This window comes from Manacus candei, unplaced genomic scaffold (assembly GCF_025592945.1).
Source record: "Manacus candei isolate 608988 ecotype Guabito, Panama unplaced genomic scaffold, ASM2559294v1 h1tg000002l, whole genome shotgun sequence".
Taxonomy (NCBI): domain Eukaryota; kingdom Metazoa; phylum Chordata; class Aves; order Passeriformes; family Pipridae; genus Manacus; species Manacus candei.
In genome coordinates this window covers 3,819,468-3,842,430 of record NW_026138050.1, presented here as the reverse complement: position 1 = coordinate 3,842,430, position 22,963 = coordinate 3,819,468, and the positions used below count along the sequence as shown (strand labels likewise).

General features: G+C 47.1%; 2 protein-coding genes across 3 annotated transcripts in view; both read left to right on the top strand.

Annotated features, from left to right (window-relative positions):
* Positions 1 to 10,185, top strand: part of FOXK1 (forkhead box K1) — a 55,529-nt gene extending 45,344 nt beyond the window's left edge. Inside the window, exon 9 of the mRNA XM_051782565.1 lies at positions 2,005 to 10,185. Within this exon, the coding sequence (XP_051638525.1) occupies positions 2,005 to 2,225 (221 nt within the window). The 3' untranslated portion in view covers positions 2,226 to 10,185. The remainder of the gene's footprint in view (positions 1 to 2,004) is intronic.
* Positions 10,186 to 12,940: 2,755 nt separating this feature from the next.
* Positions 12,941 to 22,892, top strand: AP5Z1 (adaptor related protein complex 5 subunit zeta 1). 2 transcript variants are annotated; one of them, XM_051782543.1, is made up of 17 exons: positions 12,944 to 13,102; positions 13,298 to 13,435; positions 13,817 to 14,003; positions 15,002 to 15,146; positions 16,073 to 16,185; positions 16,882 to 17,050; positions 17,745 to 17,885; positions 18,264 to 18,301; positions 18,381 to 18,543; positions 18,812 to 18,990; positions 19,482 to 19,624; positions 20,329 to 20,478; positions 20,694 to 20,805; positions 21,210 to 21,307; positions 21,557 to 21,689; positions 21,860 to 22,074; positions 22,374 to 22,892. In XM_051782543.1, exons 1-17 carry the CDS (start codon positions 13,062 to 13,064, stop codon positions 22,642 to 22,644), a joined length of 2,436 nt encoding a protein of 811 aa, XP_051638503.1. In that variant the 5' UTR covers positions 12,944 to 13,061; the 3' UTR covers positions 22,645 to 22,892. The 2 variants fall into 2 exon arrangements, with proteins under 2 accessions (XP_051638510.1, XP_051638503.1); XM_051782550.1 differs by lacking the exon at positions 18,812 to 18,990 and having other exon boundaries at positions 12,941 to 13,102; positions 19,552 to 19,624.
* Positions 22,893 to 22,963: the final 71 nt, after the last annotated feature.

Below are 22,963 nucleotides of genomic sequence, written 5' to 3'. Positions count from 1 at the left end.
TTGAGGGTTACTTGTTGAAAGTGTCAGTGATTCTTGTGGAGAGCCTGTTTTCATTTATTTTCTTCTGACCAGCAGCCTTTGCTTGCAGCATGCCAAATAATAAAATTTCCATGGTGCTCCTTAGATCTCGTGAAACTTGACTCCGTAGAGTACTAAGAAAATAAAATACTTTCCCATCTTAAGGTCTTAGAGCCTGAGAGAAATAAGATTGTTTCACCAGGTGAATGAATGAGTGTAGGATTTTTGTAAACACAGGATGTGTCTAGTAATTTGTCAAGCCTGATTTTTTTTAAGTTCCATATGAGCCGTGTCTTAGCAGCCTCCTCATCTTGCTTGCTCAGCACCTCAGGTTTTGTTCAGTTAGGGATGATAATATCCAGGTGTCTTACAACTCTTTTCAGTGAGATGGCAAGCACCTCTGCTGCCCTAGGCTAGTGCTTTTGGGGAGTTTGAAATGAAGGGCACTGGTGGGATTTGGATGGCTTTCATGAAGGTAGGAATATTTCTACAGAATTTTCTGCCATGTCTCTTCACAGTTATCACCTGGCTTGCACTTGAATTGCAAGGATCTTATTGGAGCAATGAAAAAATGGTAATGATAAGATTTTTATGCAAGTAGGATATTAAGATATTTATAGATCAGATAAGCTGAGCTTCTACTACCCAGCAGTAGGGTTTGTCTAATATAGAATCAGCCAGCTTTTTATTTAATATTTTTATGTTAAAATATTTTAATCTCACCAGAATTTTTCTAACTGTCGTCAAACTGGGAAGTATTCCAGCTGCATCTGAGTGTTTTTGATAACGGGCAGTGAATTTTCTAGTTCACAAAACAAAGCCTGAGTCTCTTGACTCTCCTCTGTACAAAGTTAACTTCTCTTCAGCTGCATGGTTTAGGTTCCCTGAGTCACTGAACTGTAATTGGTGACTGCCCTCAGCCTTACCCTATTTTTTTTTCCCTTCATCCTCTTGATACTCTACAGCCTCCTTCCCATGCCTTGGTAGAAGTTGCTGGGCTTTGAGGGCCTTTGTTCTGTTTGTTTTGTTTATTTATCCTAGAGCTCCTTTTTTGATGCATTTAGCAGTGAACACAGCACTAATGTTCTGTGATTCCATCCTTTGCAAATCAGTCTGGAGGGCAGAGGATGTTCTGTCTCCTGAGTCCCCTTTGGCTGCCTCTCTGATTGAAGCAGAGTCCAAAAACTGCATGTGTTTTGTTTTCCAAGCCTTGCTGTGTGCCAAAGCCAGTGTGTAAGCACATTCTCTGTCTGGAACTAGGAATTGTAGACATTTTTATGGAGGGTTGCTACTTAAACCATCTTTTTTCTCACCATTTTTATTAATGGAAGGGTGAGATCTTGTGTTAGTACTGAAATACAAGACTGGAAGCCTAGGAAGAAGCATAGGAAGAAATTCCTATGTCCTGATCCCAGATCTGATGGGAACACATGTGGTTGTGTAGGGTAAGCTCTTTCCTGCCCCTTTTACGAATGAGATGGCAGTACACTTAACATTCGGATACTAATCTAGTTTCCCAACAGGCCTGTCTGTTCTTCCTGTGTGAGCAGAGCTCAAGGGAGCCCCTAAACTTCCCAGCTGAAGGCCCAGCACAAAGATGTTGTACCTTGCAAGGAGTTCTGATTGTAGGTGATCAGAGAACTACCTCTCAAAGAGGAGGTGTACTGTGGTTTTTACCAGGATTTGATCCTCTCCTACTGGAGATGAATGCTTAGCTAGCAATGCCTTGTTTGACAGTGAATAGGAAGGAAATTCTCCTAGAGCAGGGTTATTCCTGGTTTGGTAAACTTGCACAAAGCTGGGGTTGTGAATGGAGAGGGAGAGACAAGGCAAACAAGCCTTTCAAAACGGACTGAAAAACACTTGACCGTGTGCCAGCTGTCGCATTTGACCCACGGTGTTTTGTTTTCTTGCTTTCTGGAATAGCAAACACTTGTGCTAGTTCATCACCCTAAATCTCTTTCTCTCTCTTACCCTCCTTCCCAGCTCTTACAAACCCACTGCAGCTCCTTGCAGCCCAGGCCAGCTCGTCCACTCCTGTTGTAGTCAGCCGGGTCTGCGAGACGGGGACCGAGGAGACGGCAGCAGCCTCTTCCAGTGAACCTGAAGTGAAAAGACCCCGGATAGAAGAGCCCAGTGGAGCAGTCCCAGCCCAGACTGGAGTCATCACATCTGCAGTGCCACAAGGACAGGCAACCAGTGAATGAAGAACCGGTGGGAGGAGCTGGAGTGATGTGGGGTGGGCATGGGATGGCAGGAATCCTAAAGCAGCTTTCACAGGAAACAAACCACAACTGTAACAGCTCAAAACATAGCTGATATACAGCTCCTTTAAAGTCAGATTTTTAAATGGGAGGACAACAGCTGGTAGAGTCACAAGGTGCCAAAAAGAATGGAAAACCCCTCCCAAGAACCCATATCTGGAACTCTGTTCTGTCTTTACCTATGGGATATTTTTTCCTTTGTTTTTTTTCCTTTGTTTTTTTTTTTAAAAGATTCAAAAAAAATTACAGACAACTGATTGTATGACTGCTGGGATATTTTTAACTGTCTTTTCCCCTTTTGGCTCCAAGGGGATGGGATTTGCAGTTCAGCATCTAAAGGAATGTAATACAAATACAGTCTGCTCCCTGGAAAGAAAACTCCTCACGTTCTATGCCTTAATACCACGCTTCTGAGAGCTTTGAACCATAGGACCATTTCAATAAGGTCACCTAAGGCAATCAAATGCTGAAAGATGGGTGCAGTATCTCACAACAACATTAAAGAAACATGGTACCAAGCTTAAAGAAAAAGGCAAATGATTCTGTTTTTTTAAAACAGAAAAATTCTGAATATGAATGCTTATTTATGTGGGGATTCAGGAGGAAGAGTTACAGGGCTCAGCCACCTGGATTTCCAGATGCAATTTCTCTCCATTCCCTCTGAGGGAGAATAAGATGACAGAGGAACTGTATTAACTTGGTTCCTGTAAAGATATTAAAACTACAAAGGGGTTTGTACCTTCACTGATTTCTTACAATTATTCATCACTTGCTTTGGACAACAGCCAAAACATCTTGATACCTGAGGATCACATTGGGGAAGGGTGTCTCTGCAGGCTCTGTGTGCATTTGATTGATCACATCTTGTGCTGGAGCTTTGGTTCACAGTAGCACTGTAGGTGAAGGTATGGCCACTGTCTCTGTGAACTTGAGAAAATATTGGTTGGTCTTCTGCACTGAAAGCAGTCTCCTTCACCTCCCGTTGGTGGGGTGGTCCTCAGCTCCATGGCCGATGGTGAGGAAGCCAGGGCCGGGTGGGAGGCTGTCCTGCCCCTCTGCCATGGCAAACAGCAAAGCTCCTGTGTTACTCTTCAGAGAGGGAAGTTGAGGGCTGGGATGAGAGGTAACAGAAGTCATACAGTGTTTCATACAAATTCTGTAAGGGTGTAGAGACCAAGGCAAACGACTTCCCTTTTATTTTATGGCAAAAGCCACTGGAGGTCTTAAACAATTTTTCCCAAAGGAATTTGGAGGTTTCCTTTCATCGCTTGGCTCCCTCTCCCATCTCTCCTGCCTTGAGAACCTTCACCAGTAGGAGGAGGCTTTTACTCCAGCTGTATTCCAGGCTCCTCATGTAGTACAAGGATGTCTTATCAGGAAAGCAGATTTGACTCACTTCAGCCATGTGGAACAGTGGGTGCATGTGATACCTTGTGACCGGCAAAGAAATCAACCCCTGCCTGTAGCCTCCAGCAAACCCCTTTGGTTTTATACCAGTTTGCAGTCCCCTTGGCTAACATGTCTCCTGGCAGCACAGCAGAGATCTTTTAATTCAGCAAGTGTTACGGCTTTGGTAATGGCAAAAGAGACTTAAGAGGGGTGGGCTGTACCTCTGGTAGGTTATCCCCCATCTGTACTGATTTGTTGTCCAGTTGCTGTCCTGTGCAATCTGACAGTGCTATCACGGAGCAGAGAGGCAAACCCACTGCAGGAAAACATTGCAAAAAGCTTTCCCCAGTGTGCAGTAAATGCTGCTGTCAGCATGTCCATAGGGATTAGGGGGTAAGGCACAACCCATCAGTGTCTGCTGGAATCCGGGGAGGGGGAGGAAATCCATAAGGTAACAGCTGGCATCACTTGTTCCCTTCTAAGTTTCCTTTGTCTTTGCCAAATCCTATTCAATAGCCAAGTCCCACTGCTTGAATAAAACCCAGACATGTTTTATTCCCAAGTCCCTTGTTTGGTGAGAAATATTTCTAAGAGAAGGAAAGAATTTCTCGGTCTCGTGATTTGCGGTTGCTTTCTGCGGATAGAGGCACATTAAATATTCAGGGCAGATCATTTATCTCAGCCTGGCTTTCAGAATTTAGGTGTGTGCCTTAAGTGACAAGTTGTTAGATTGGATTCTAGTACTTTAAAATGGTTTTGTGAAGGAGGATTGTTACAGACGACAAGGTAATTGAAGCAGGCTGGCCTCCAGCTGCCCCTTCTCTCTAGGTGTGGCATAGCGGAAAAGCACATGGATTAGCTCTGTTTTCTGTAGCCTTTCCAAAGCCAGAACTCAATAAAATGAACTTCAAGGAAGAATGCACAAGTGAGAGTGCAGCACAGTTTTATCTGTGATTAATCATTACTTTTGGGTGACTGCTGGTTTAGATACAGGCACGCCTCTGAAACAGCCCCGGGGCTCGGGAGCTTTCCGGAAGCACAGGAGTCCTTGGGTTTCCAGAATGTTGTGTGAGTCAGAGCAAGATGAAAAACCAACAGAATACTGTTCAGGATGTGGTGTTCAGCTGCCAAAGTTGTGCAGATTTTTCTTCGCTGCTGCTTTTCTCTGGGAGAGTCTAAATAATTAGGCCCTGAACTTCTGTAAACTAGTCCAGCACTGTAGAAATACATCAGCTGAGTTCAGTGTTTTCATCCACCAGCTGCTGCTTTGTAGATACCTCTTGAAAGTCCATCCTCGGGTTGCATGTGTAGATTTGCCTCCTAAGTATTTAGAACAGAATAACACTCTCTTCCTTTTGTGGCTCACGCTGCCTGCTGGTTCAAGTGGGAGTTGAGGATAAGCAAATATCTTTGTTCTGTTCCCCCTTTCTGCTTGACATGTCTGGAACTTGTCAGTTCATCCTGTCAGGGGGTTTTCGCTTTATCACTCTGCTGCATCCCCCTGCTATTGTAAGAAACAGCTATACCACTTGCAGATAGTTTTGTAGATTTTCCTAAACATTGCCTAATACTGGATAAAATAACTGTTCCTGCTAAATCCTTTTGAGAGCAGTGGAAAAATGTGGTCATCATCTGGAACTTGTGAGATGGAGACCTCTTGTTTCAGGCCTCCAGATTAATTCTTTCATCACACTGCTCAGTCTGGAAGACAGCACCATTCTTTTTACATACCAATCCCAATTCCCTGGGCTGCAGAGGAATGAAAATTAATGTGATGGTGGAATTAAGTCTTCAACTAGAAAGAAAATGTTTACTTTAATGGTTCTGTGCAGTACCCGGATTATTTTGAATTGATTGTCCAGCTTGGTTTTTGTCTAAAAAGTTGCATCTCATCCTCAATTAATTATATTAACTGAGGAAAGTTTGAGGGGAAGAGAAGGAGGAGGCTTTACTTCATCTTCTGCTGTGTGTATAACAAAGGTCAAGGCACATTAAATATTTAAACTGCAATAACCTAGACCTGGGGAAACTGTAAAACCAAGTTCTTAATGTGTGAATTCACTTTTCACCATTCCCTATTGATTTCTTTTCACCTTAGGCAATGACATTGACTAATTTTACTTTGATCACGGTTAGTTTATAGCAACTTTTGTTGCCCCAGTTTACAAGAGCTGAATGCAGTTGTTCTTGGTTTTATTCCACTGGAATTCCTTAGTTGTTGTTCATCTTGACCTTGACTCTTGTGATACAGAAAGCTTTTTACCGTAAGATCAATTTAATCTGATTTAGTGATAACACAACACAGTGCTGAGCACAAAATTGAAGTTCATGATTAGCTCATATATTCTTTTCAGCTCTTTTTCCTTCCCATATTCTTCCCTCCCCCACACCATTTACGCTATCCCCTGTAGCATATCCAGTCATTTTTATCCACTGACACGAGCAGCACCTTGCATTAAGCTCTGCCCAAGGACTCAAGGATGAAAATACCTGTGGAATACATGTTGCTCCAGAGCAGCTTGAGAAAGGTCAGTTTGGTCACCCTGTATTAATTCTCATTCTGTGTTTTAGACATGTTATTGTTGGGCAGAGCTTATTCAGAAGTGTGTTTTCAGAGACATATTAAAGCTTTGTAAGAGGAAAGAAATGGTTAAATAACAGCAGAAGCCTTTGCAGTTCTTCTGCAATCAATGTCATGGTCTGGCTTCAGGTTTTGGAGGGAGTAAACTTGATTTTGCATGTTTTAGAGACCTATCTTTCCGAGTTAATTTCCACTTTTTTTTTTCTCATTTCCAGTAGGGAAATACCAGCAGTGAAATCAGACTTGGAGCACAGAAGGGTGGGGACCTGTATCAAAGCAAGTGAGAGCATCTGACCTGAGCTTTCATGCAGTGTGGTGTGGAACACTTTTCCCTGCCTGCTGGGAATGTTAAATTGGTGTTAGAGCTTTTCATCTGTGTTAGCAGGGGGTGTTCCCAGGGAGATATTTGGTGTCACCCTGATGTGTGCAAGCGTGTAAATGAATGTCAAAATGTAGGGTGAAAGGAGAAATGTTCCCCTGCTATACCTGGATTTGGGGATCTTGGATGATGAGGATTTAACCTGGAAATAGTTCTGTACCTTTCCACAGAGAATCCACTCTCACCACCCATGAGGTGAAAACTTCTCAGCAATTTAAGAATTTCCCACACTGCTGCATGTGTTTGTTGCCTCTCAAAAGAGCCTAGCTCTACCTTCTCTGCATCTTCCAAATAGATAGTTGAAGATTCCAGTAAGATTTTCCCCATTTGCTTCCTTTTCTTGAGACTGAACCAATCTGGTTGTCCTGGTCTCTTCTTGTACATGATGTGCTCAGGCTCCAGGGCATCAGGTGGAATTGCTGCAGGTCACTGTGGGTCTTGTACTGGGGAGCCCAAGAGCAGGCACAGTTCTACAGACATAATCTGGAAAATGTTGGATTGGTTGGAAAAGGAATCCCTTTTCTTAGCCTGATAGCTACACTTTGGCTTGTACAGCCCAGTACCTGTTTGGGCTCTTGCTGCAAGAAAAGTGTCAGTGTAAGAAATGAGTCACAAAGTGAACTGGAAATGCTCTGGATTGCATTTGTACATATGCAACCATCTTGTCCCTCTCTTCCAAGGAACAGTGCCAGCTTGGGTCTCGGAGCTTTTTTAGCAGGAGGCAGCACTGAAGGATCCTGATCACCTCCAAATATCTGTGCTTTACCTTATCAGATGATAGTTTAAATCCAATGGGGAACTTGCCTTGAGTTTCTACCCTGATGCAAAATCTTTGAGGTTTTATAAGTCTTGCTGCTAATAATTTGGACTCGGGCATTAAAAATGAACCTCTAATGGAACAGGACTTGCTTCATCATTTTGCCCTGGCTGCACACTCTGTTTTTGAGTTTGTAAATGCCCTCCTGCAGCAAATGATCTGTCTTCTCTTGCCAGCCAGTCTCTTGGGCAGCTCATACTTCTGCTCCTCATCAGTTTTCCCCCCCTTCTATTTGTAGTTATTTCTGTCAACTCCAGAGTCCTTTAATCCAACTCCTAATTTAATTCCATTGCTTGAAGGTCTGCATCTGGCAAGGATCTGTGTGTTAGGCTGCAGTTTTACAACAGATTGTTCAGTCATGTAACTTTTTGTTTCCTTCTGGGTGAAAAATTACACCAAAGCTGCTACTACTATAGCATACACTACTGCCGGAAAGTGTAGCTTCCAATGGAGCCAGCTGTGCTGCAGAAAACAGTTACACTACAAGGTCATCTGGATTGCTGGAACTGATGGGGTTGGGAAGTGATGCCTTCTTGCATTTTGATCTGCACCTGACCAAAACAGAGCTGGAGCATCTCTGTGTGCGGCTGCCTGGCAGCTGTGTGGCTGTGATTAGTGGGATCAGCATCTCTCACTGCTGGGTGTTACTCGCAGGGCAGTGCGTGTGTTTGTGCACACAGGTGAGGATATATCCACATACAGTAATCAGCAGTGGGAATTAGCTGGCTGTGAGGGTGGGCTTTCCCTGTTAGGGTGTCTTTCATGGGGCAGTAATACACCAGGGAGCATTGTACTTTGGCCCGAGCAAGACATTTGGAAAAATACTTGGTTTTCTTGGAGCACTATATTTAAATTCCAAATTTTTGATCAACTTTTGACCTTTGTATTTATATGTTCATAAAATTCTTTTGATACCTTTTCAATTTACCAACACTGAATTAAAACCTTTCAGAATGTATGGCTGGTCCTCTCCTTACGTGTCACTTTAAGTTTCAGAGCCTGAGGGTAGTTGTGCCAAATCTACCCCTTTGCTCTCAAGATAGAAAAAAAAAACATTGACAATTCATGGGTGGCAGCTAAGGAAGAAACCCTTTAAATATTTTTTTTCAGAGAATATTAAATTAGATCTGTGTAAACATAAAATTTATATTTATTAATGTGGGTGGGTGGGTGGGGGTGTGTGTGAGCGTGTGTCAGTATAGATGTATAAATGGTCCATGACTATTTCTTTCTCTTAAATGGTACTTACACAGACTTTTATACAGTATGTTGGTAAATTCCTGCACCAGGCACTGATTCTAGAAGAACAACGTACCTGTTTTTGTAACAAATGTGAGCAGCCAGTGGAAGCAGCTTTACTTCAGTGATTGCTTTCATTCCTCTTGCAGAGCAGAAGAGACAACTTGGTACTTGCATTTTCCTTGTGTAGGAGCCCTGCTTCTGGCTTTGTTGTGCTTTCAGCCACCCCAGTCCATGCTGCTTTTCTGGCAAGAAAATCCCCCAGATGGCACTAATGAAAGCTGGAATCCTTTCTTGTCTCCAATTATCTGTAGTTGTGGTGTTGGGGAGTTCTTTACAGATTCTGCTCTGTAAGTAATGGGACCTTATTTCTAGCAGAGGAAATTTACGGTGGGTCCATGAGGATGCTGTAAGGCTGAGGAATTCCTCCCTGCCAGGTGGCTGAGCTAACACTGGGGCACTATGAAATAGTTTCTTTTCCTCTGTGGTGAGATTATTTTCCTTTTATCGTGCTTCTGTCTCTTTGTGAGGTGAGGTGTGTGTATATCCCCTTAAAAACAAACACCGAAGAGTTTTTCTAATGTTCCCATTCACAGGGAGTACATTTTACCAAACTGGCCAAATTTCATTCCACAAGGATCACTAAATTCACAGAAGGGTGTATTGACCCTTCTGCAGCCAAGATCCAGTGTCTTGACCCACTTGGATCTTTTGGGAATTATTCTTACAAGCAGGTGATAGTTGGCTTCCTAATTCCTAATTGCTGTTGCAGAAGTTCCTTTCTCGGTGAGGACCTGAGTTAAGGCTTCACCTCAGTGATCACTGGCTGGTGATGGGGCTTCAGTACTTAAGGGAGAACATGGCTGGTGGTAGGAAGAGTAACAGGAATGGGAGCAGTGAAAGGAGGCAGCTTTCCTTCTCAGCAGAAAACAGCCCTTGTGAAAACCAGATTTCCCCTGATATTTGGTTATTCTTTGTGTCTGCTGCCAAGTTAAGTGATGGCCCTTTGCTGTGATCTCCACCTCTCTGTCCTGCTTCTACCCCGCCTCAGTTTGACTTCAAGCAGTCTGGGACAAAACCTTCCTTAAAGCTAAGGGCAACAGTGAGGAGAAATGTCTGTTAGCTGAAGAAAAATGAGATTTAAATGGAGCAGAAAAAGCGAGATTTCCTTCTGTTTCACTGTCTTGCTGCTAAAAGTCTGGTGCAGAACATCCTGATGTTCTGCTGATTTATATGCTGCTCTTGGGAGGTGGGCAGGCTGCTAAGTAGGCAGGTTGGCTCTGTAGCAGTTGAATTACTGTAAACCTAAACTTGCTTAATCTCTCCTGGTTTTTTCTCCCTCAAATGGGTTTGAAGTAGAGGGAACCAGACTATTGTTTTTAAAATCTTTTTGCTTTAATAGAAGACAGAATGTAAAGAAAAAAAAAAGGCTCATTGAAATGTACTGATACAGAAAATGGCTTTAAAATACAAAAATCTTACAAGACCATATATTGTCTTGTGTTCTGGACATGCCTTGTCCAGCCTGCCAGCCAACCTCCACATAGCCAAAAAGAGCATTTTAAGAGTCTGTAGCTATCCAAAGGACTGTTATCCAAAGGACTATTAAAAGCTGTTTAGGGATAAATCAAAAGCTGTGCGTGAGCCATGGGTGGTAAAGCTGGAAATTCAGATCCAACTCTGAATAATTGCTCTAAAAAAACAAATCCAGAAAAATCTGACTCTCCCCCTGTTCTGCAGATGCACATTCCCACCGAGTCCCCAGGGGAAGGCTGAGAGGAGAACCTGAAATACCTCAATGGCTTGACAGAAGGGTTTGCTACAGACCTGGGCCAGCCTTACCCCTTTCACCTCAGTTTGGCACTTATTTTAAAAATGGTGATGGAAGGGGCAACTAAAGCCATGCTTGCATTTCAGTTCCTGGTGTTACCTGTGCAAGACACCTCCAGCCAGATGTTCTGGGGTTTGTGGGGGTTTTTTTTCTACAGCTGATATCAAAAGTATTTTTTGTGACTTGTTTTCGTTATCAGTGCTTTTTACAAAGCAGGTGTGTATCCCAAGGGGGAAGCTCCAGCTGGGGCAATGGATGTGAAGTTCCCCTTCTTTCTCTCTGGCTGTGTTGCAGCACTGCTCCTGTGAGATGCTCAACTGCACAGCCAGACCGTGGCTCCCATGAGGGTGGGATCCTGCATCCAAGGAGCAGGACCTGCATTTCCACATCAAATGGGATACAGTGGTTTTGTTTGCTTGTTTGTTTTTTTTTTTTTTAATATGGAGCCATACATTTTTTTAAGTAATTTGAGATCTGAATGTGATTTCTAATGTATCGAGAACGTTAATATTTTAAAGCTATAACAAAGTTTTAAATTTCTACTTTTTTTTTTTCATTTATTTTAACTGTTCTGTTACCTTAATTTGATGTATGTGGTTGGGGAATGTTGCTTCTCCTCTTAGCATTTGTTTCTATAACCAGAAATAAAATTATATATGAAAGAGAAAATGCCCTGAAATTGCTTTGCTGCTTTGGGGTGACAGACCTGAATCTTTCCAGTGTAGTATCATAGTGAGGTTTGAGTTTCCTGCAGCAGTTTGGGCTGTTCTCACAGTGTAAGGGGACAGTGTGTTTGATATTTTTTCCTTTTATTTTATGTAGGAAGTAAGTATTTATCTGCACACCTTGCACTGTTCCAGAGTTCACAGACTTTTGATCCCTTGGCAGTTATTTGGGCAGCTGTTGACTCGCAGCAGAGTGAACATAATGTACGTGTGTTTGAGATCTGTAATGTTTCCCCTGGGAGTTATAAACTATTCCTCCAGCTCCAGCTTTTGTCATGAAGTGAAACATTGTTATTTTGAAAGAAACTATTTCAGTGTATTCCCCTGTAACTCATAATAATGGTTTCATTGAAGCATATGAGGTCAGAAAACATCTACCTTATAGTTGGGGTTTTCCTTCCTTGTCCTCCTAATGCAGCTACAATTTAAGTTCTGGGTTTATTTTCACTAAACATTCTGAGCTCCAAAGTTAAATAGGAGTATCTTTTAAGACCTCAGTTGACATAAAGTAGCTGTAATTCATAGAATCACAGTATGATTTGGGTTGGAAGGGATCTTAAAAATTATCCAGTCCCACCCCCTGCCATGGGCAGGGACACCTTCCACTAGCCCAGGTTGCCCCAAGCCCTGTCCAACCTGGCCTTGGACACTTCCAGGGATGGGGCAGCCACAGCTTCTCTGGGCAACCTGTGCCAGGGCCTCCCCACCCTCACAGGCAAGAATTTGTTCCCAATATCCAATCTAACCTTGCCCTCTTTCAGTTTGAAGCTGTTCCCCCTTGTCCTGCCCCATGTAAAAAGTTTCTCTCCATCTTTCTTGTATTCACTCTTTAGGCACTGGAAGGATTTTTTTTTTTAATTGACTAACTAAGTAAAAAATAATAACATAGTACACAGTGAGCAAAAATGTTCAGCAAAGCTGTTTTTCAGGAGCATCTTTTAAAATTGTCCTGTCTTTGGTTCCCCACGTGCATCGGGTGTATTTTCTGACCCAGCCAGGAGAAAGGGTGCATAGAAAACACTGAATGCTCCTGCTTGCTCTCCTCTACTCCAGCTCTGACTGTTCCAGCTGAGGTGATGGATGCTGCTGGTCTTCCCAGGGCAAAGGGGAGCTGCTGCTCTGTTGGCTAATTGCCCAGGAACGCTGTTAATGAACTCTAATGCCTGGAGGGTGCAGGGCAGGGAAGTACTCAAGGGCAAAGTGCCAGCCTTTCCTCCCCTGACACCTCCTCCTCCTCCCAGGGGGATGCTCAGCATGGTGGTGAGAGCTTCTGCCTTGTTCACTGTCAGGAGAGACGAGACTGATGGGGAAATACTAATGGATTTTTAACCTTTTGGAAGTGCTGGAGACCCACCTGCTGAGCAGCTATTTTTAACATCTCCTGCCAGTTTTGGAAAACACTGTTTTGTGAACAGGTTGCAAGAAAGGCTGCTATGATAACCGTTTACCATCACACTCTTAGAAAACCCATCTCTGGCATCTCTCTGCCATGTGATGATGTTTTCCATAGATCTGAGCCCCCAGAGCTGTTCCCCTTCATGCCCTGCAGGATGACCTCGGAACCAAGCTTCTCCTCTGACTGCTGAGGTGGAGAATAACAGCAGCAGCACCTCGAAGTAGTCCACGATCTCCAATGGAGATAATTTTGGCATTACCCCTCCTATGTGCAGGCAGCCTCCTATGTGCCCAGCGCCGCCGGGCGGAACCTTCGTGCAGCAGCCGCCGCGTCCCCCCGGAGGCGGCCCCCGGCGTACCGGCCGGCCATGGGGGGCCGCTTTGGGCGCGCACCGGGGCGCGGGGCCGTGCGGAGGGTGCGGGATGTTCTCGGCGGCCGCCGAGAGTTTCCTCAGGCAGGCGAGGTGTGCTGGGGATCCCTCGGGGGGGGCGGGGGACCGCGGCAGGGACTCCTCGGGGCCGGCCGGGGTTCTGGCGGGGCGGCCGCGCCCGGCGCTGAGGGAGCAGCCGGGCCCGGGGTGGGTGCGTAGGGGGAGTGATGGGGGCGGGAATTGCGGGTCCGGGGTCCTGACAGCCGCTGTCCCCCCCTCCCCTGGCAGGGAGATCCATGAGGAGGAGCTGCGGAGGTTCGCCGGCCGCGTGTCCGCCCTCCTGCAGGGCCCCGAGCCGGGCGCCGAGGCCGCGGAAGGGCTGCGGAGGCTGCACCTCACCGTGGCCGCCACCAAGTACCCCCGCAGGTGAGTGAGCGCTCTGTGGCTCTCTTGCTGCTCAGGGAAGCAAAGCGTTGCTTTCTTAACCACAGCAAATAAAAGGAAGATGGTTAGTGCTTTAAAAAAAAACCGCCCTGTTTTTTGGAAACCCTGAGTTCGATATAAACATTAAGCCCCTCTTTGCCTCCCCCCAAGCTAAGCACAAGGTGTCTGCCTGCTTTTGCAGTGGGAGTAACAAGTGTTGGTGTCACTGAGCTCTCCATCAAGAGGAAAAGCATTCAGAAGTGGAGATGATAAGATGACATCAGTCACTGTCGAGGGGGATCATCCCCAAGGCAAAAATACGCAGGAAATAAACATCTGAATCTTTTTTTGCCTGGCCGTGATGCTTTGCTGTGGCTCTTGCAGGCTGGATGGCAAGTTTGTGGAGCTGTTGCAGACAGTGCTGTGCTCGCCCAAAAGCCCTGAGCAGGTTCAGGTGTTATGTGCTGCCATCCTGAGAGAGATGTCACCTTGCAATGATCTGATCCTCCGCTGTGATGAGATTCAGGATACAAAGCTCTTGAGCCTGGTATCCTCCGTCCTTCTGGCTCAGGTAAATGACCTGTCAAGTCACAAATCTTCCCTTGTCAATATGGATTTGCTTTTTCATTGTTCCCTGTTCCCGAGCTCCTCCCTGAGCTCAAGGAGGGTGAAAATCATTTGAAAGTATATAGGAAAAAGCAAAAGCATTACAATGTTCATTTAAGGAACCTCATTATTCTACTTTGCATAGGGGAAAATGGCAGCTTTTTTTTTGTGTTTGGCATTTGATAACAAAAACTGCTTAAAATTGTAACGTTTAAAAACTGATGCCCTGGAAGCAAAAAGGAACCCTTTAGTGCTGGCTGCTGGAATAGATTTCAAACCAGGGCTGCTTGAACCTGGAGAGCAAAAGATTTTAGAGTGAATTTACTACTCCTTTTTATGATACTGGCTTTCATGTCCAAATAGAAAAAAATATACACGGAATCTATAAAACATGTAGGGCTGTAAATGTGAATGACACTGCAAAGATCCAGATTTTCCAAAGAGAAGAAAACATGAGGACTTTCCTGTTTTCAGAGCTGCCTGGGGATTAAGCTGGAAACTTCCTTTTTTTTTCCTACTCCTATTATTATTATTGTGCCTGTTAAAGATAAAATATTTTTCTGAAACTTCTCATTCTGAGTTTCACTGTGTGTTTAGAAATGTCTCCTGTGTTTCTGACACTCATTTGAGTCTTACTTAGCTAGAGGAAATGAAACAGAAACCACAGAAGTATTGCTGATGTGCTGCCTTCCAAAGCTCCTCTTGCCCATATCCAGCCTTGAGACTGTCCTGCAGCTCCACAGTGTAAAAATATACTCAGTAACACACATAAGCAGCCCCATCATTTGGGATCTGTGAATTCAAATTGCAGAAAATCTCTGTAAAATGTGCTAAAATAGCCTGTGCTGTGAGTCCTTTTTGTGTTTGACTTTTGTACTGATGCCTGATGGAAGAGATTGCATGGTGTTGGGTTCTAGCACTGGTAGATTGTCTGCCCAGCTTTACCTCTGCTTTATTTTTAAGGGAAATAAGAAGGGTGAAGTGGCTGCTGTGGGGCAACGGGTTGTAAAAGTCCTTGAAGGAAGATTGCCCGAGGGTCAGAGTGCTCTGCTCCTCCTTCCTGTCCTGGCAAATGTCATCAATCTCTCACCAGAATCTCTAACTAAAGGTAAATATTTAGGAAGGGCTGAGATTGCCACCTGGCTGTGATCTGTGTAGTGATCAGAAGGCTTCGGTTAGAAACTGCTGTCAAAAGTGACATCTGGGCCACAAGGAAAGTGAACTTACTGGGTGAGATACATTCAAACACACAAAAATGGGACTGGGCCTTCCAGTCAAATCCTGGATATGGATTTGTATCACAGTAACTGTGCTCTAGCTGAGGTCTCCACATGCAATAGGAGTATGAAACTGTAGCTATCCTGAAGGGCATCAACCAAAGTGAGAGGGAGAAGCAGAGATGTGCCTGTGCATCTGTCCATGAGAGGAGCAGAAACAACTAGAGATGCTCTTCATAAGAGAGGCAGGACTGTATTGGTAGTGGTGAGGGATGTACCCTGGTGAGTAAACCTAGGAGAGCACTCCAGGCTTAAAATCACGGGGATTTGTGTTGTGAGCAAGAGCCGGTTTCTGGGAGTTTCCTGTGAGGTTTGCAGAAGTCGTGCAGTGTGCAAGAGAAGCTTTGGGGAGGATGTTGGGCAGGGATGTATGGGCTGGCAGAGCAGGCAGGATTACCTCTGAGTCCTCAGAGAGGGATTTATGCTTTTGACTGCAGAGCTGTAGCCAGACACTGCCTGAAGAGAGTGACAGGATTTTTGTACCTTCCTTCTAATAGTAGCTGTAGGTGGAGACAAAGGAACAAGTACCTCTTGATTGATGTGGTAGCAGAAGTCCTTGGTTCCAGCACTCACTCCCTGACTCGGAGGTAGGATGAGGAGTACAGGGCATCCAACCCTGGCATGCCAGTTCCTTTACAGAATGCTGGATCAGAAAGACAGTGATCTAGGCTGGAGAAAAATAGGGTTAACAGGGGTATGGTGCAGAGGCTGCTTCTCTGCCCAGTCTGGCAGTGACCCTGTGACTTTCCTTGCACAGAGCAGACCGATGCTGTCAGTAGGAAGCTGGCTGACTGGCTGAGGTATGCGAGTACTCAGCAAGGAATTGTTCAGCCCTCAGGAGGTTTCTTCTCCAGTCCCAGAACCAAACAGGTGAGTGCTGAGTTGCCGTGGTCACCTCACAGGGGCGTTTGTTAGTCAGGTTCCCAGAATCACCTTCCTTTGGAAAATGGTCGTCTGGAAGCGCTGCTGTTCTTAAGCAATTTTTGTGGAGTAAGTGGTCAAGACACAGGAAAGGAAACTAGGGGGATTTATAGCTCCAGGATTTAAAAGTTCTCCTGTAGAGCCAGAGCTTTAATCATAGAATCATAGAATCAACACTGTTGGAAAAGACCTCTGGGATCATCAAGTCCAACCCTTGATCCAACACTGCTGTGGTTACCAGACCATGGCACTAAGTGCCACATCCAGTCTCATCTTAGAAACCTCCAGGGATGGTGAATCCACCACCTCCCTGGACAGCCCATTCCAATGTCTGATTACTTACTCTGTAAAAAATTTCTTCCTAATATCCAACCTAAATCCTTGAAGTAGTTTTAAGGGAAGAGTCTTAGTGCCCATGTACCTCAGAGTAAAAGGTAATTGCAAATGAGGCCAGTGTCAGAGAAAGTTTGGAGTGTTTCAGCTGGGCAGAAGGACTCAGGACAGTTGGCTTTTCTCTGTCTGATATCTGCCCTCTTGCAGGACCGTAAATGAGGGCTACTTGTCTCCATGGGCTCAGTCGAGTTTTCCCTGCCTTCCCACTCAGCCTTTCCCTCAGGGTCTGACCTGCTGCATCTTTTCTCTCAGCCTGCTCCCGTCACAGAGGTGGATGGTGCCATTGCCACAGACTTCTTCACAGTGCTCTCAGTGGGCCAGCACTACACACAGGACCAGTGGCTCAACGTGCAGGCCTTCTCCATGCTGAGAAACTGGCTGCTGTTCTATGGGGGCCAGGAGGGGAAGGCCCCTAATCCAGGTATGGACTGAAGGTCTGAAGGCCAGGGTGAGTTGCAGCCCCAAAGAGGGGTGTGTGCTCTGAGATGTCATACGAGGTGGCTGTACTAGCAACCAGCAACCTCCTCTGTTTCAAAGTGAGAGTAGGTTAGATTAGATATTAGGAAGAAATTCTTCCCTGTGAGGGTGGGGAGGCCCTGGCACAGGTTGCCCAGAGAAGCTGTGGCTGCCCCGTCCCTGGAAGTGTCCAAGGACAGGTAGGATGGGGCTTGGAGGAACCTGGTCTACTGGAAGGTGTCCCTGACAAGGGGTTGGAACTAGATGATGATCTTTAAGGTCCATTCCAACCCAAACCATTCTATGATTCTCAGTGGCAGGAATATGGACGAGAGTTCAGAGATCTTGGACTAGGAGCAGGGAAGCTTTTGGGAGGAGTATCACAAAGCCTGCTGACTGATCCTTAGTGAGTCTTACTCGAGGAGTTACTCATTCAGTGAGTCCCCTGCTTTCAGACAAACCCCCATGGGTCCCTAAGAAAGAAGGGCTGGGTGGTGGGAGGCAGCATCTCCTTAGTGTTCTTGTAACATTCCCTTCTCCCCTGCCCTCCTGTTTTTCGCACCGCACTGGGGACATTCAGCTCCTTTGCTGTTGCTGGGCCACTGTGTGGGTTATATTACCCATGGCATGAGCTGACACTTGTATTCTTTATTCTGTAGATGACAAACCAGGAATGGACAGGTCTGTTACATCCATGGTCTCAACTACATCCACTTCTAGTCGCCTGCTTCCCCCGAAGGAGCATCTGCGGGAGAAAGCCTTCGAGTACTGCCAGCGGCTGATTGAGCAGAGCACCCGGCGTGAGTCTTGCCATGAACCCTCCCTGGAGCTCCCCTGGCAGTGTTCTTGAAAACATTTCTGGCTCACTGCATGTTTGGGCTGGAATCTCACTCCCTGGAGTCCACAGTCAGGCTCCAGGGGTGGGACCTGCTGCAGCTGCTGGTGCAAGTCATTGACCAGCCCTGAGCTGGGGTGTTGGGAGGGATTTGGAGGCAAAGGCCATGTTCTGCCTCCTCCCCTTGATTTGCAGGGGAGGCTGTGAAACTTGTTTGTCATTAGCCTGGAATCAGGATCAGGATGTGTTCCTGCCTGTCCTGAAATTGGAGTCAGTGCTCAAACTGCCAGTCCAATGTTCCTGTTTGGGCTCAAAGTGTAACTTGGACTCCTTTCTCTGGCAGGACCCCTGAAGAAAGATGATGGAGACCTGCAGAGAGCTGTAAGCACACAGAGGTGGGGCTGAAACTCTGGGAGTTGTGGATTCCCCCACTCCAGTCTGACTCTCTGCTCTCCTGCAGTGTCTCATTGAGGCAGTGACAATCATGGACATCATCTGCAAGCAGGACTCCTCCTACGTGTACCGTGCTGTCTCCTTCCTGAAAATCCTGCATGGCAGGATTTGTGGGGATGCCACTTATGCCAGGGCACTACTGCCCATTGCCCAGTTCTTCCTGAACCACAGTAAGTCATCAGCTCCCACTCCCTCATCCACAATCTAGTCTTGCATACTCCAGCACAGCCTTTTGTCCTGATAGTTTGCTGGCTCCCAGAGTTGGTAATTCCACCTTGGCTGTACTCTGGGATGGATGATCCCACTCCAGGAGACCCAGGAGCTGAGGGGTCCCATGCTCTTTAGAAAAACGTAACCCAGATCTAGCTTAGCCCCTGGAGCCAGTGTTGGCAGGGCTGCTGGGTGGGCTGTGCTCAGCAGTGTGCTGTGTCCTCCCAGGCAAACTGGCAGCTGTGGATTCAGATGCAATCTACAAACACTTGTTCACTGATATCCCTGCCCAGCTCTTCCACAACCCATCACTGGCCTTCGAATTTGTCCAGTTCTGCAAAGACAACAGCCAGCTCTTCACGGACACCTCCAGCATATTCAGGCAGAGCTTCCCAAATCTCTTCAAGGTACAGCTTGCTGGAGCAGCAGAGGGGAGAGCCTGCTTCACATTCCTTTCTGTGCCCCAGAACTTCCTGTTTGCACCCCAGAGCCCTCCAAGTGCCTCCATGGCAGTGCCAGGGAGAGCACAGGCAAGAAGGACTGTTACAGAGTTTTAAAGAGGGAAGAGGGTTCTGGGTGTGTTTAGCACTGCCAGGAGGGGAGAGTCTGTGTTAACAGGACTGCCAGTGGGTTGGGAAGCACAGTGAACACAGAACACAGCACTTTGTTCCTGGAAAAGTTTAGTAAGTTGCAGCTTACCAGCCACTGAAGCAGCTGCCAGAGGCCTGTGCTGAGCTTCCAGCAGCCTCCTGGGTTTTGACCAAACCCTCAGATTTCTCCGGTTTTGCTTTTCAGAAGTGGTTTTCCATTCCCCATCCCTTCTGTCACAGCATGGAATTGTCTGGGTGTGTGGTGGGGTAGCTGGGATAGTGCAGCAGTTTTTGCTTGTTCCTTGCAGTTCCTGGCATGGAACAGCCCACCTCTTATCTCAGAGTTTGTGGACCTTCTCCCATTTCTGCTGGATGCAGGCACAGCCATTGAGATCTTCCATTTGCTGCTTGACCTGCCCTGTCTGACAGCAGCTCTGGACATCCAGCTCAGGTAATGCACCTTCCCTTCCTCTCACTTGCTCATCAGTGTCTTGACATCAACCACAGCCCAGTACACTCTTCTCTGAGCCCCAGCTTTCCTCTGGCTGCTGCTGTCACAGATCTACAGTCAGGTTAACACAAAGCTGGACTGTCTCTGGGGCTCAGGGAGCTGTTGTTATTCCCCTCTCCCTGTCCAGCTCCAAATGGTTGCCACATGCTGGGTCTGCCATGAGCAGAGAGGGGGGCTACCTGATCTTCCCTCCCTGCTCTTACCCCCCTTTTCTGGCTTTGTTCCCCTGAAGGCATACAAAGGTTTCTTCCTGAGGTCATTAGGAACTGTGAGTCTCCAGGAAGGTGAAACAGGACTGGAACTGGCTGTACCTCTGCTCTTCCTTGTCCTCCCAACATCAACAGCTCTGTCTGGAGTGCTTAGAAAAGAGAGACATCCAAGAGGCAGATGTTGGTGGGCTTGGGTGACTGAGGGTGCAGAGTGCTGTTTTTCCCTTTCCCAGGAGTGATACAGAAGCAAGTCTGGAACTGTTGCCTGAGCATGGGGGGGGTCTGAGCTCATAATTTTCTGTCATACTGATTGTCTTCCGGAGGGCCTGGACTAACCAACTTGCTGTCACTGGTTCAGTGTTCAGTGTTCATGATTCCAGCTGTGTCCTGGACTGTTCTCATAATGCATCATGTTCTCTATGTGTTTCCTGCCAGGGCAGCTGCTCTTCCTACCTCTGAGAAGGCCACAAGTGACCCAGCTGTGAAACCAGCCACCTGCCTGGAAGCCTTTCGTCATCCCCTCTACAAGAGCACATTCCAGCACCTTCTCCGCACCAGATCTGCTCCTGAGGACTCCCCAGAGAGGTGGGAGCCTGCCACCAGGGTGTGGTTCAGCCATTCAGCTCTGGGAGGCAGCACTGGGATTACTGGGAAAGGCACAGTCACTCTGGGGCTGGGGCGAGGTGGATTTCCCTGTGTCAGCTTTGCCGGCACTCAGAGGCCATGTGGGGGATAGGGAAGGGCAGCCAGGAGAGTAGCTGGGAACAAGCCTTCAGCAGTAACTCTCCTCTTTCCCACAGTCTGATTCCACTTCGGCAGCTGCTGGGATCCCTGGCTGGCAACCCAAGGGTGGTGCAGTGTGCAGAGACTGTCCCTGTCCTATTGGAGCTCTTTTTCAGGGTGGTGGCAGAGGTATGTCCTTTTGGGGGAGGTTGGCTCCCACTTGTGCCACAGGGGTCTCTTGTTGTGTGAAAAGCAGTTGAAGAAGCAAAATAGTTAAGACGCTGCAGCTTCAAGAGAGGGGTTCACCAGGGGAGGGTGGGTTTAATACTGGCATGAACCAGCACTGAGCTGGCCACTTCATGCAGAGAAGCAGAAAAGCTCCATGATGCAGTGTCAGGTTCACTCTGTGCTCTCAGCCAGCTGTAAAGGAGAGGGGTGAGAGCAGAGTGCCTGATAGCTGCTTTCTGCACTGCTACCCCCCTGCAAGATCAGGCAGTTTCTCTGCCAGCTGTCTGATGTGGCTGATTAGTTTGGGGGTTGGCTGCTGAAAGCCACTTGTTTCAGCCCTTGCTGAAACAAGGGCTGTTTTTCAGTCTGCAGATGGGTCTCTGATAAACCAGCTGGTGGTGCTGCTGCTGCAGAGGAGCGACCAGCTCTACGAGATCCCAACGTTCAAAGATTACGTGTACAGGTGAGAGGGGACAGGAGGCCCAGCCAAGCTCCCAGCCCTTCCACTGGCTGCAGCCTGGCATCCCAGAGCAGCCCAGGAGCCTTTTCAGCTGTGGCCCAGTCCCTGCTGTGACACACCTTTGGAGGGTGAAAAATAGGAACACCCTGAGGGTACAGCACTGTGCCAGTGGCTGGGTGCTGCCAGCCCCTCCTCGGATGGGTGATGACCACCTTGCCCATGGTCTGAGCTCTGCCCTTCTCTCTGCTCCAGGGTGCTGAGCTCACAGCTGCCCATGCTCTGCAAGCTACACCCTGCGCTCGTTGTGGAACTGTCCACAGAGATTCTGGAGTTCTCAGGAGCAGTCAGCAACATCCAGAGCAAGGAGCCCATCTTCACCCACGTGGTGAGTGGGGCCTGTGCGTCTGCCACAGGCTGCTCCAACTGTGGTGCAATCTGGCGGTCACCTTCCCTTTCCTCTCCTAGAGCATTAGCGAACCTGATTTTCTATTCCCTAAAAAATTACTTGATTCCCTCTCCTTGTGCTTGCCCTGAGCACATCTGCCTTTGCCCCAGGTCTGGGCTGTCGGGGAGTACCTGTCAGTGTCCTACGACAAGCGCTGCACTGTGGAGCAGATCACACGGTTCTTTGAGACCCTGGAGGCCGTGCTGTTTGAGATCACCCAGCTCCGGCCACTGGCCAGCACCTCCAGCTGTGCCCCCCGTGCCATCAGTGTCCTCATGGCCACCTTGACCAAGCTGGCAGCCCGCAGCCAGGACTTGATCCCCAGGTGAGGACGGATGGTGGGGATTGGCAAAGGGTTGAAACGTGCAGATCTCATGAGTCCAAACACGGGTTTGCTAATGATAAATGACCGAATTTGTCGACTGATGGAACCTGATACTGAAACAGGACAGAGGAGATAAACTGTGGAGGGGCACAGTTCGGGGAAGTGGGATTCATCTGCTGACTAATGCTCTGTACCTGATGTTCAATTGCACTAGTCTGTGGGCGTTCACAGGCTTAAGTAGTGACCTGGCTGGGTGTAAAGGTCCTGCCTGCTGATGTCTGCATCCTCCTCTCCTGCAGAGTGTCCATGTTCCTGTCCAAGATGAGGACATTTGTACAGAGCCCTGCTGTCACCTCTGTTTACTGCGAGGAGGACCTTGAGGAGATCCTTATTCGGGCAACTGAGCTCATGAACCTGCTGAAGATGCCCAGCGTGGCTCAGTTTGTGTTCAACCCCCCCATGGATGTGCCCAGCACACGGCTTCAGAAAGAGGTGAATGACTCCCTCCCTTTGGCCCTGAGGATGGTCACCCATCTCCTGGAGCCAGCTCCTGGCTGCACACCAGTGTGAGGGCAGGAGGTTTGTGGAGTAACTCACTGGACACTGCTGATACTCAAGGCTGATCTTAACTGGAAATGAGGAACAAATAATTGCAAATGAAACAGAAAACAGGAATAAGTAGAGCTGAGGCTGCTCTTCTGCTCTGAGGTTCTTTGTATTTCTGTGTCCCAGCGCCTGTTGCTTTTTTATCTCCCAAGCTTGTCTTATCCCTCCCTGGCCTGTATGCATTGAAAATATCAGTGGGTTTGTGTGAATGTGGCAGGAGAGTGAATGAATGCCTTAACACCCTGCCAGCACACCATGCCCCTTTGGAGATGTACATCTTCCC

Bases quoted from the DNA above. Each gene is read 5' to 3' on its own strand.
- AP5Z1 (XM_051782543.1), top strand. From the start codon at position 13,062: ATGTTCTCGGCGGCCGCCGAGAGTTTCCTCAGGCAGGCGAG. The intron at 17,051-17,744 runs GTATGGACTGAA...TTTATTCTGTAG, and splicing joins GGGGAAGGCCCCTAATCCAG to ATGACAAACCAGGAATGGAC. The intron at 21,308-21,556 runs GTGAGAGGGGAC...TCTCTGCTCCAG, and splicing joins TTCAAAGATTACGTGTACAG to GGTGCTGAGCTCACAGCTGC.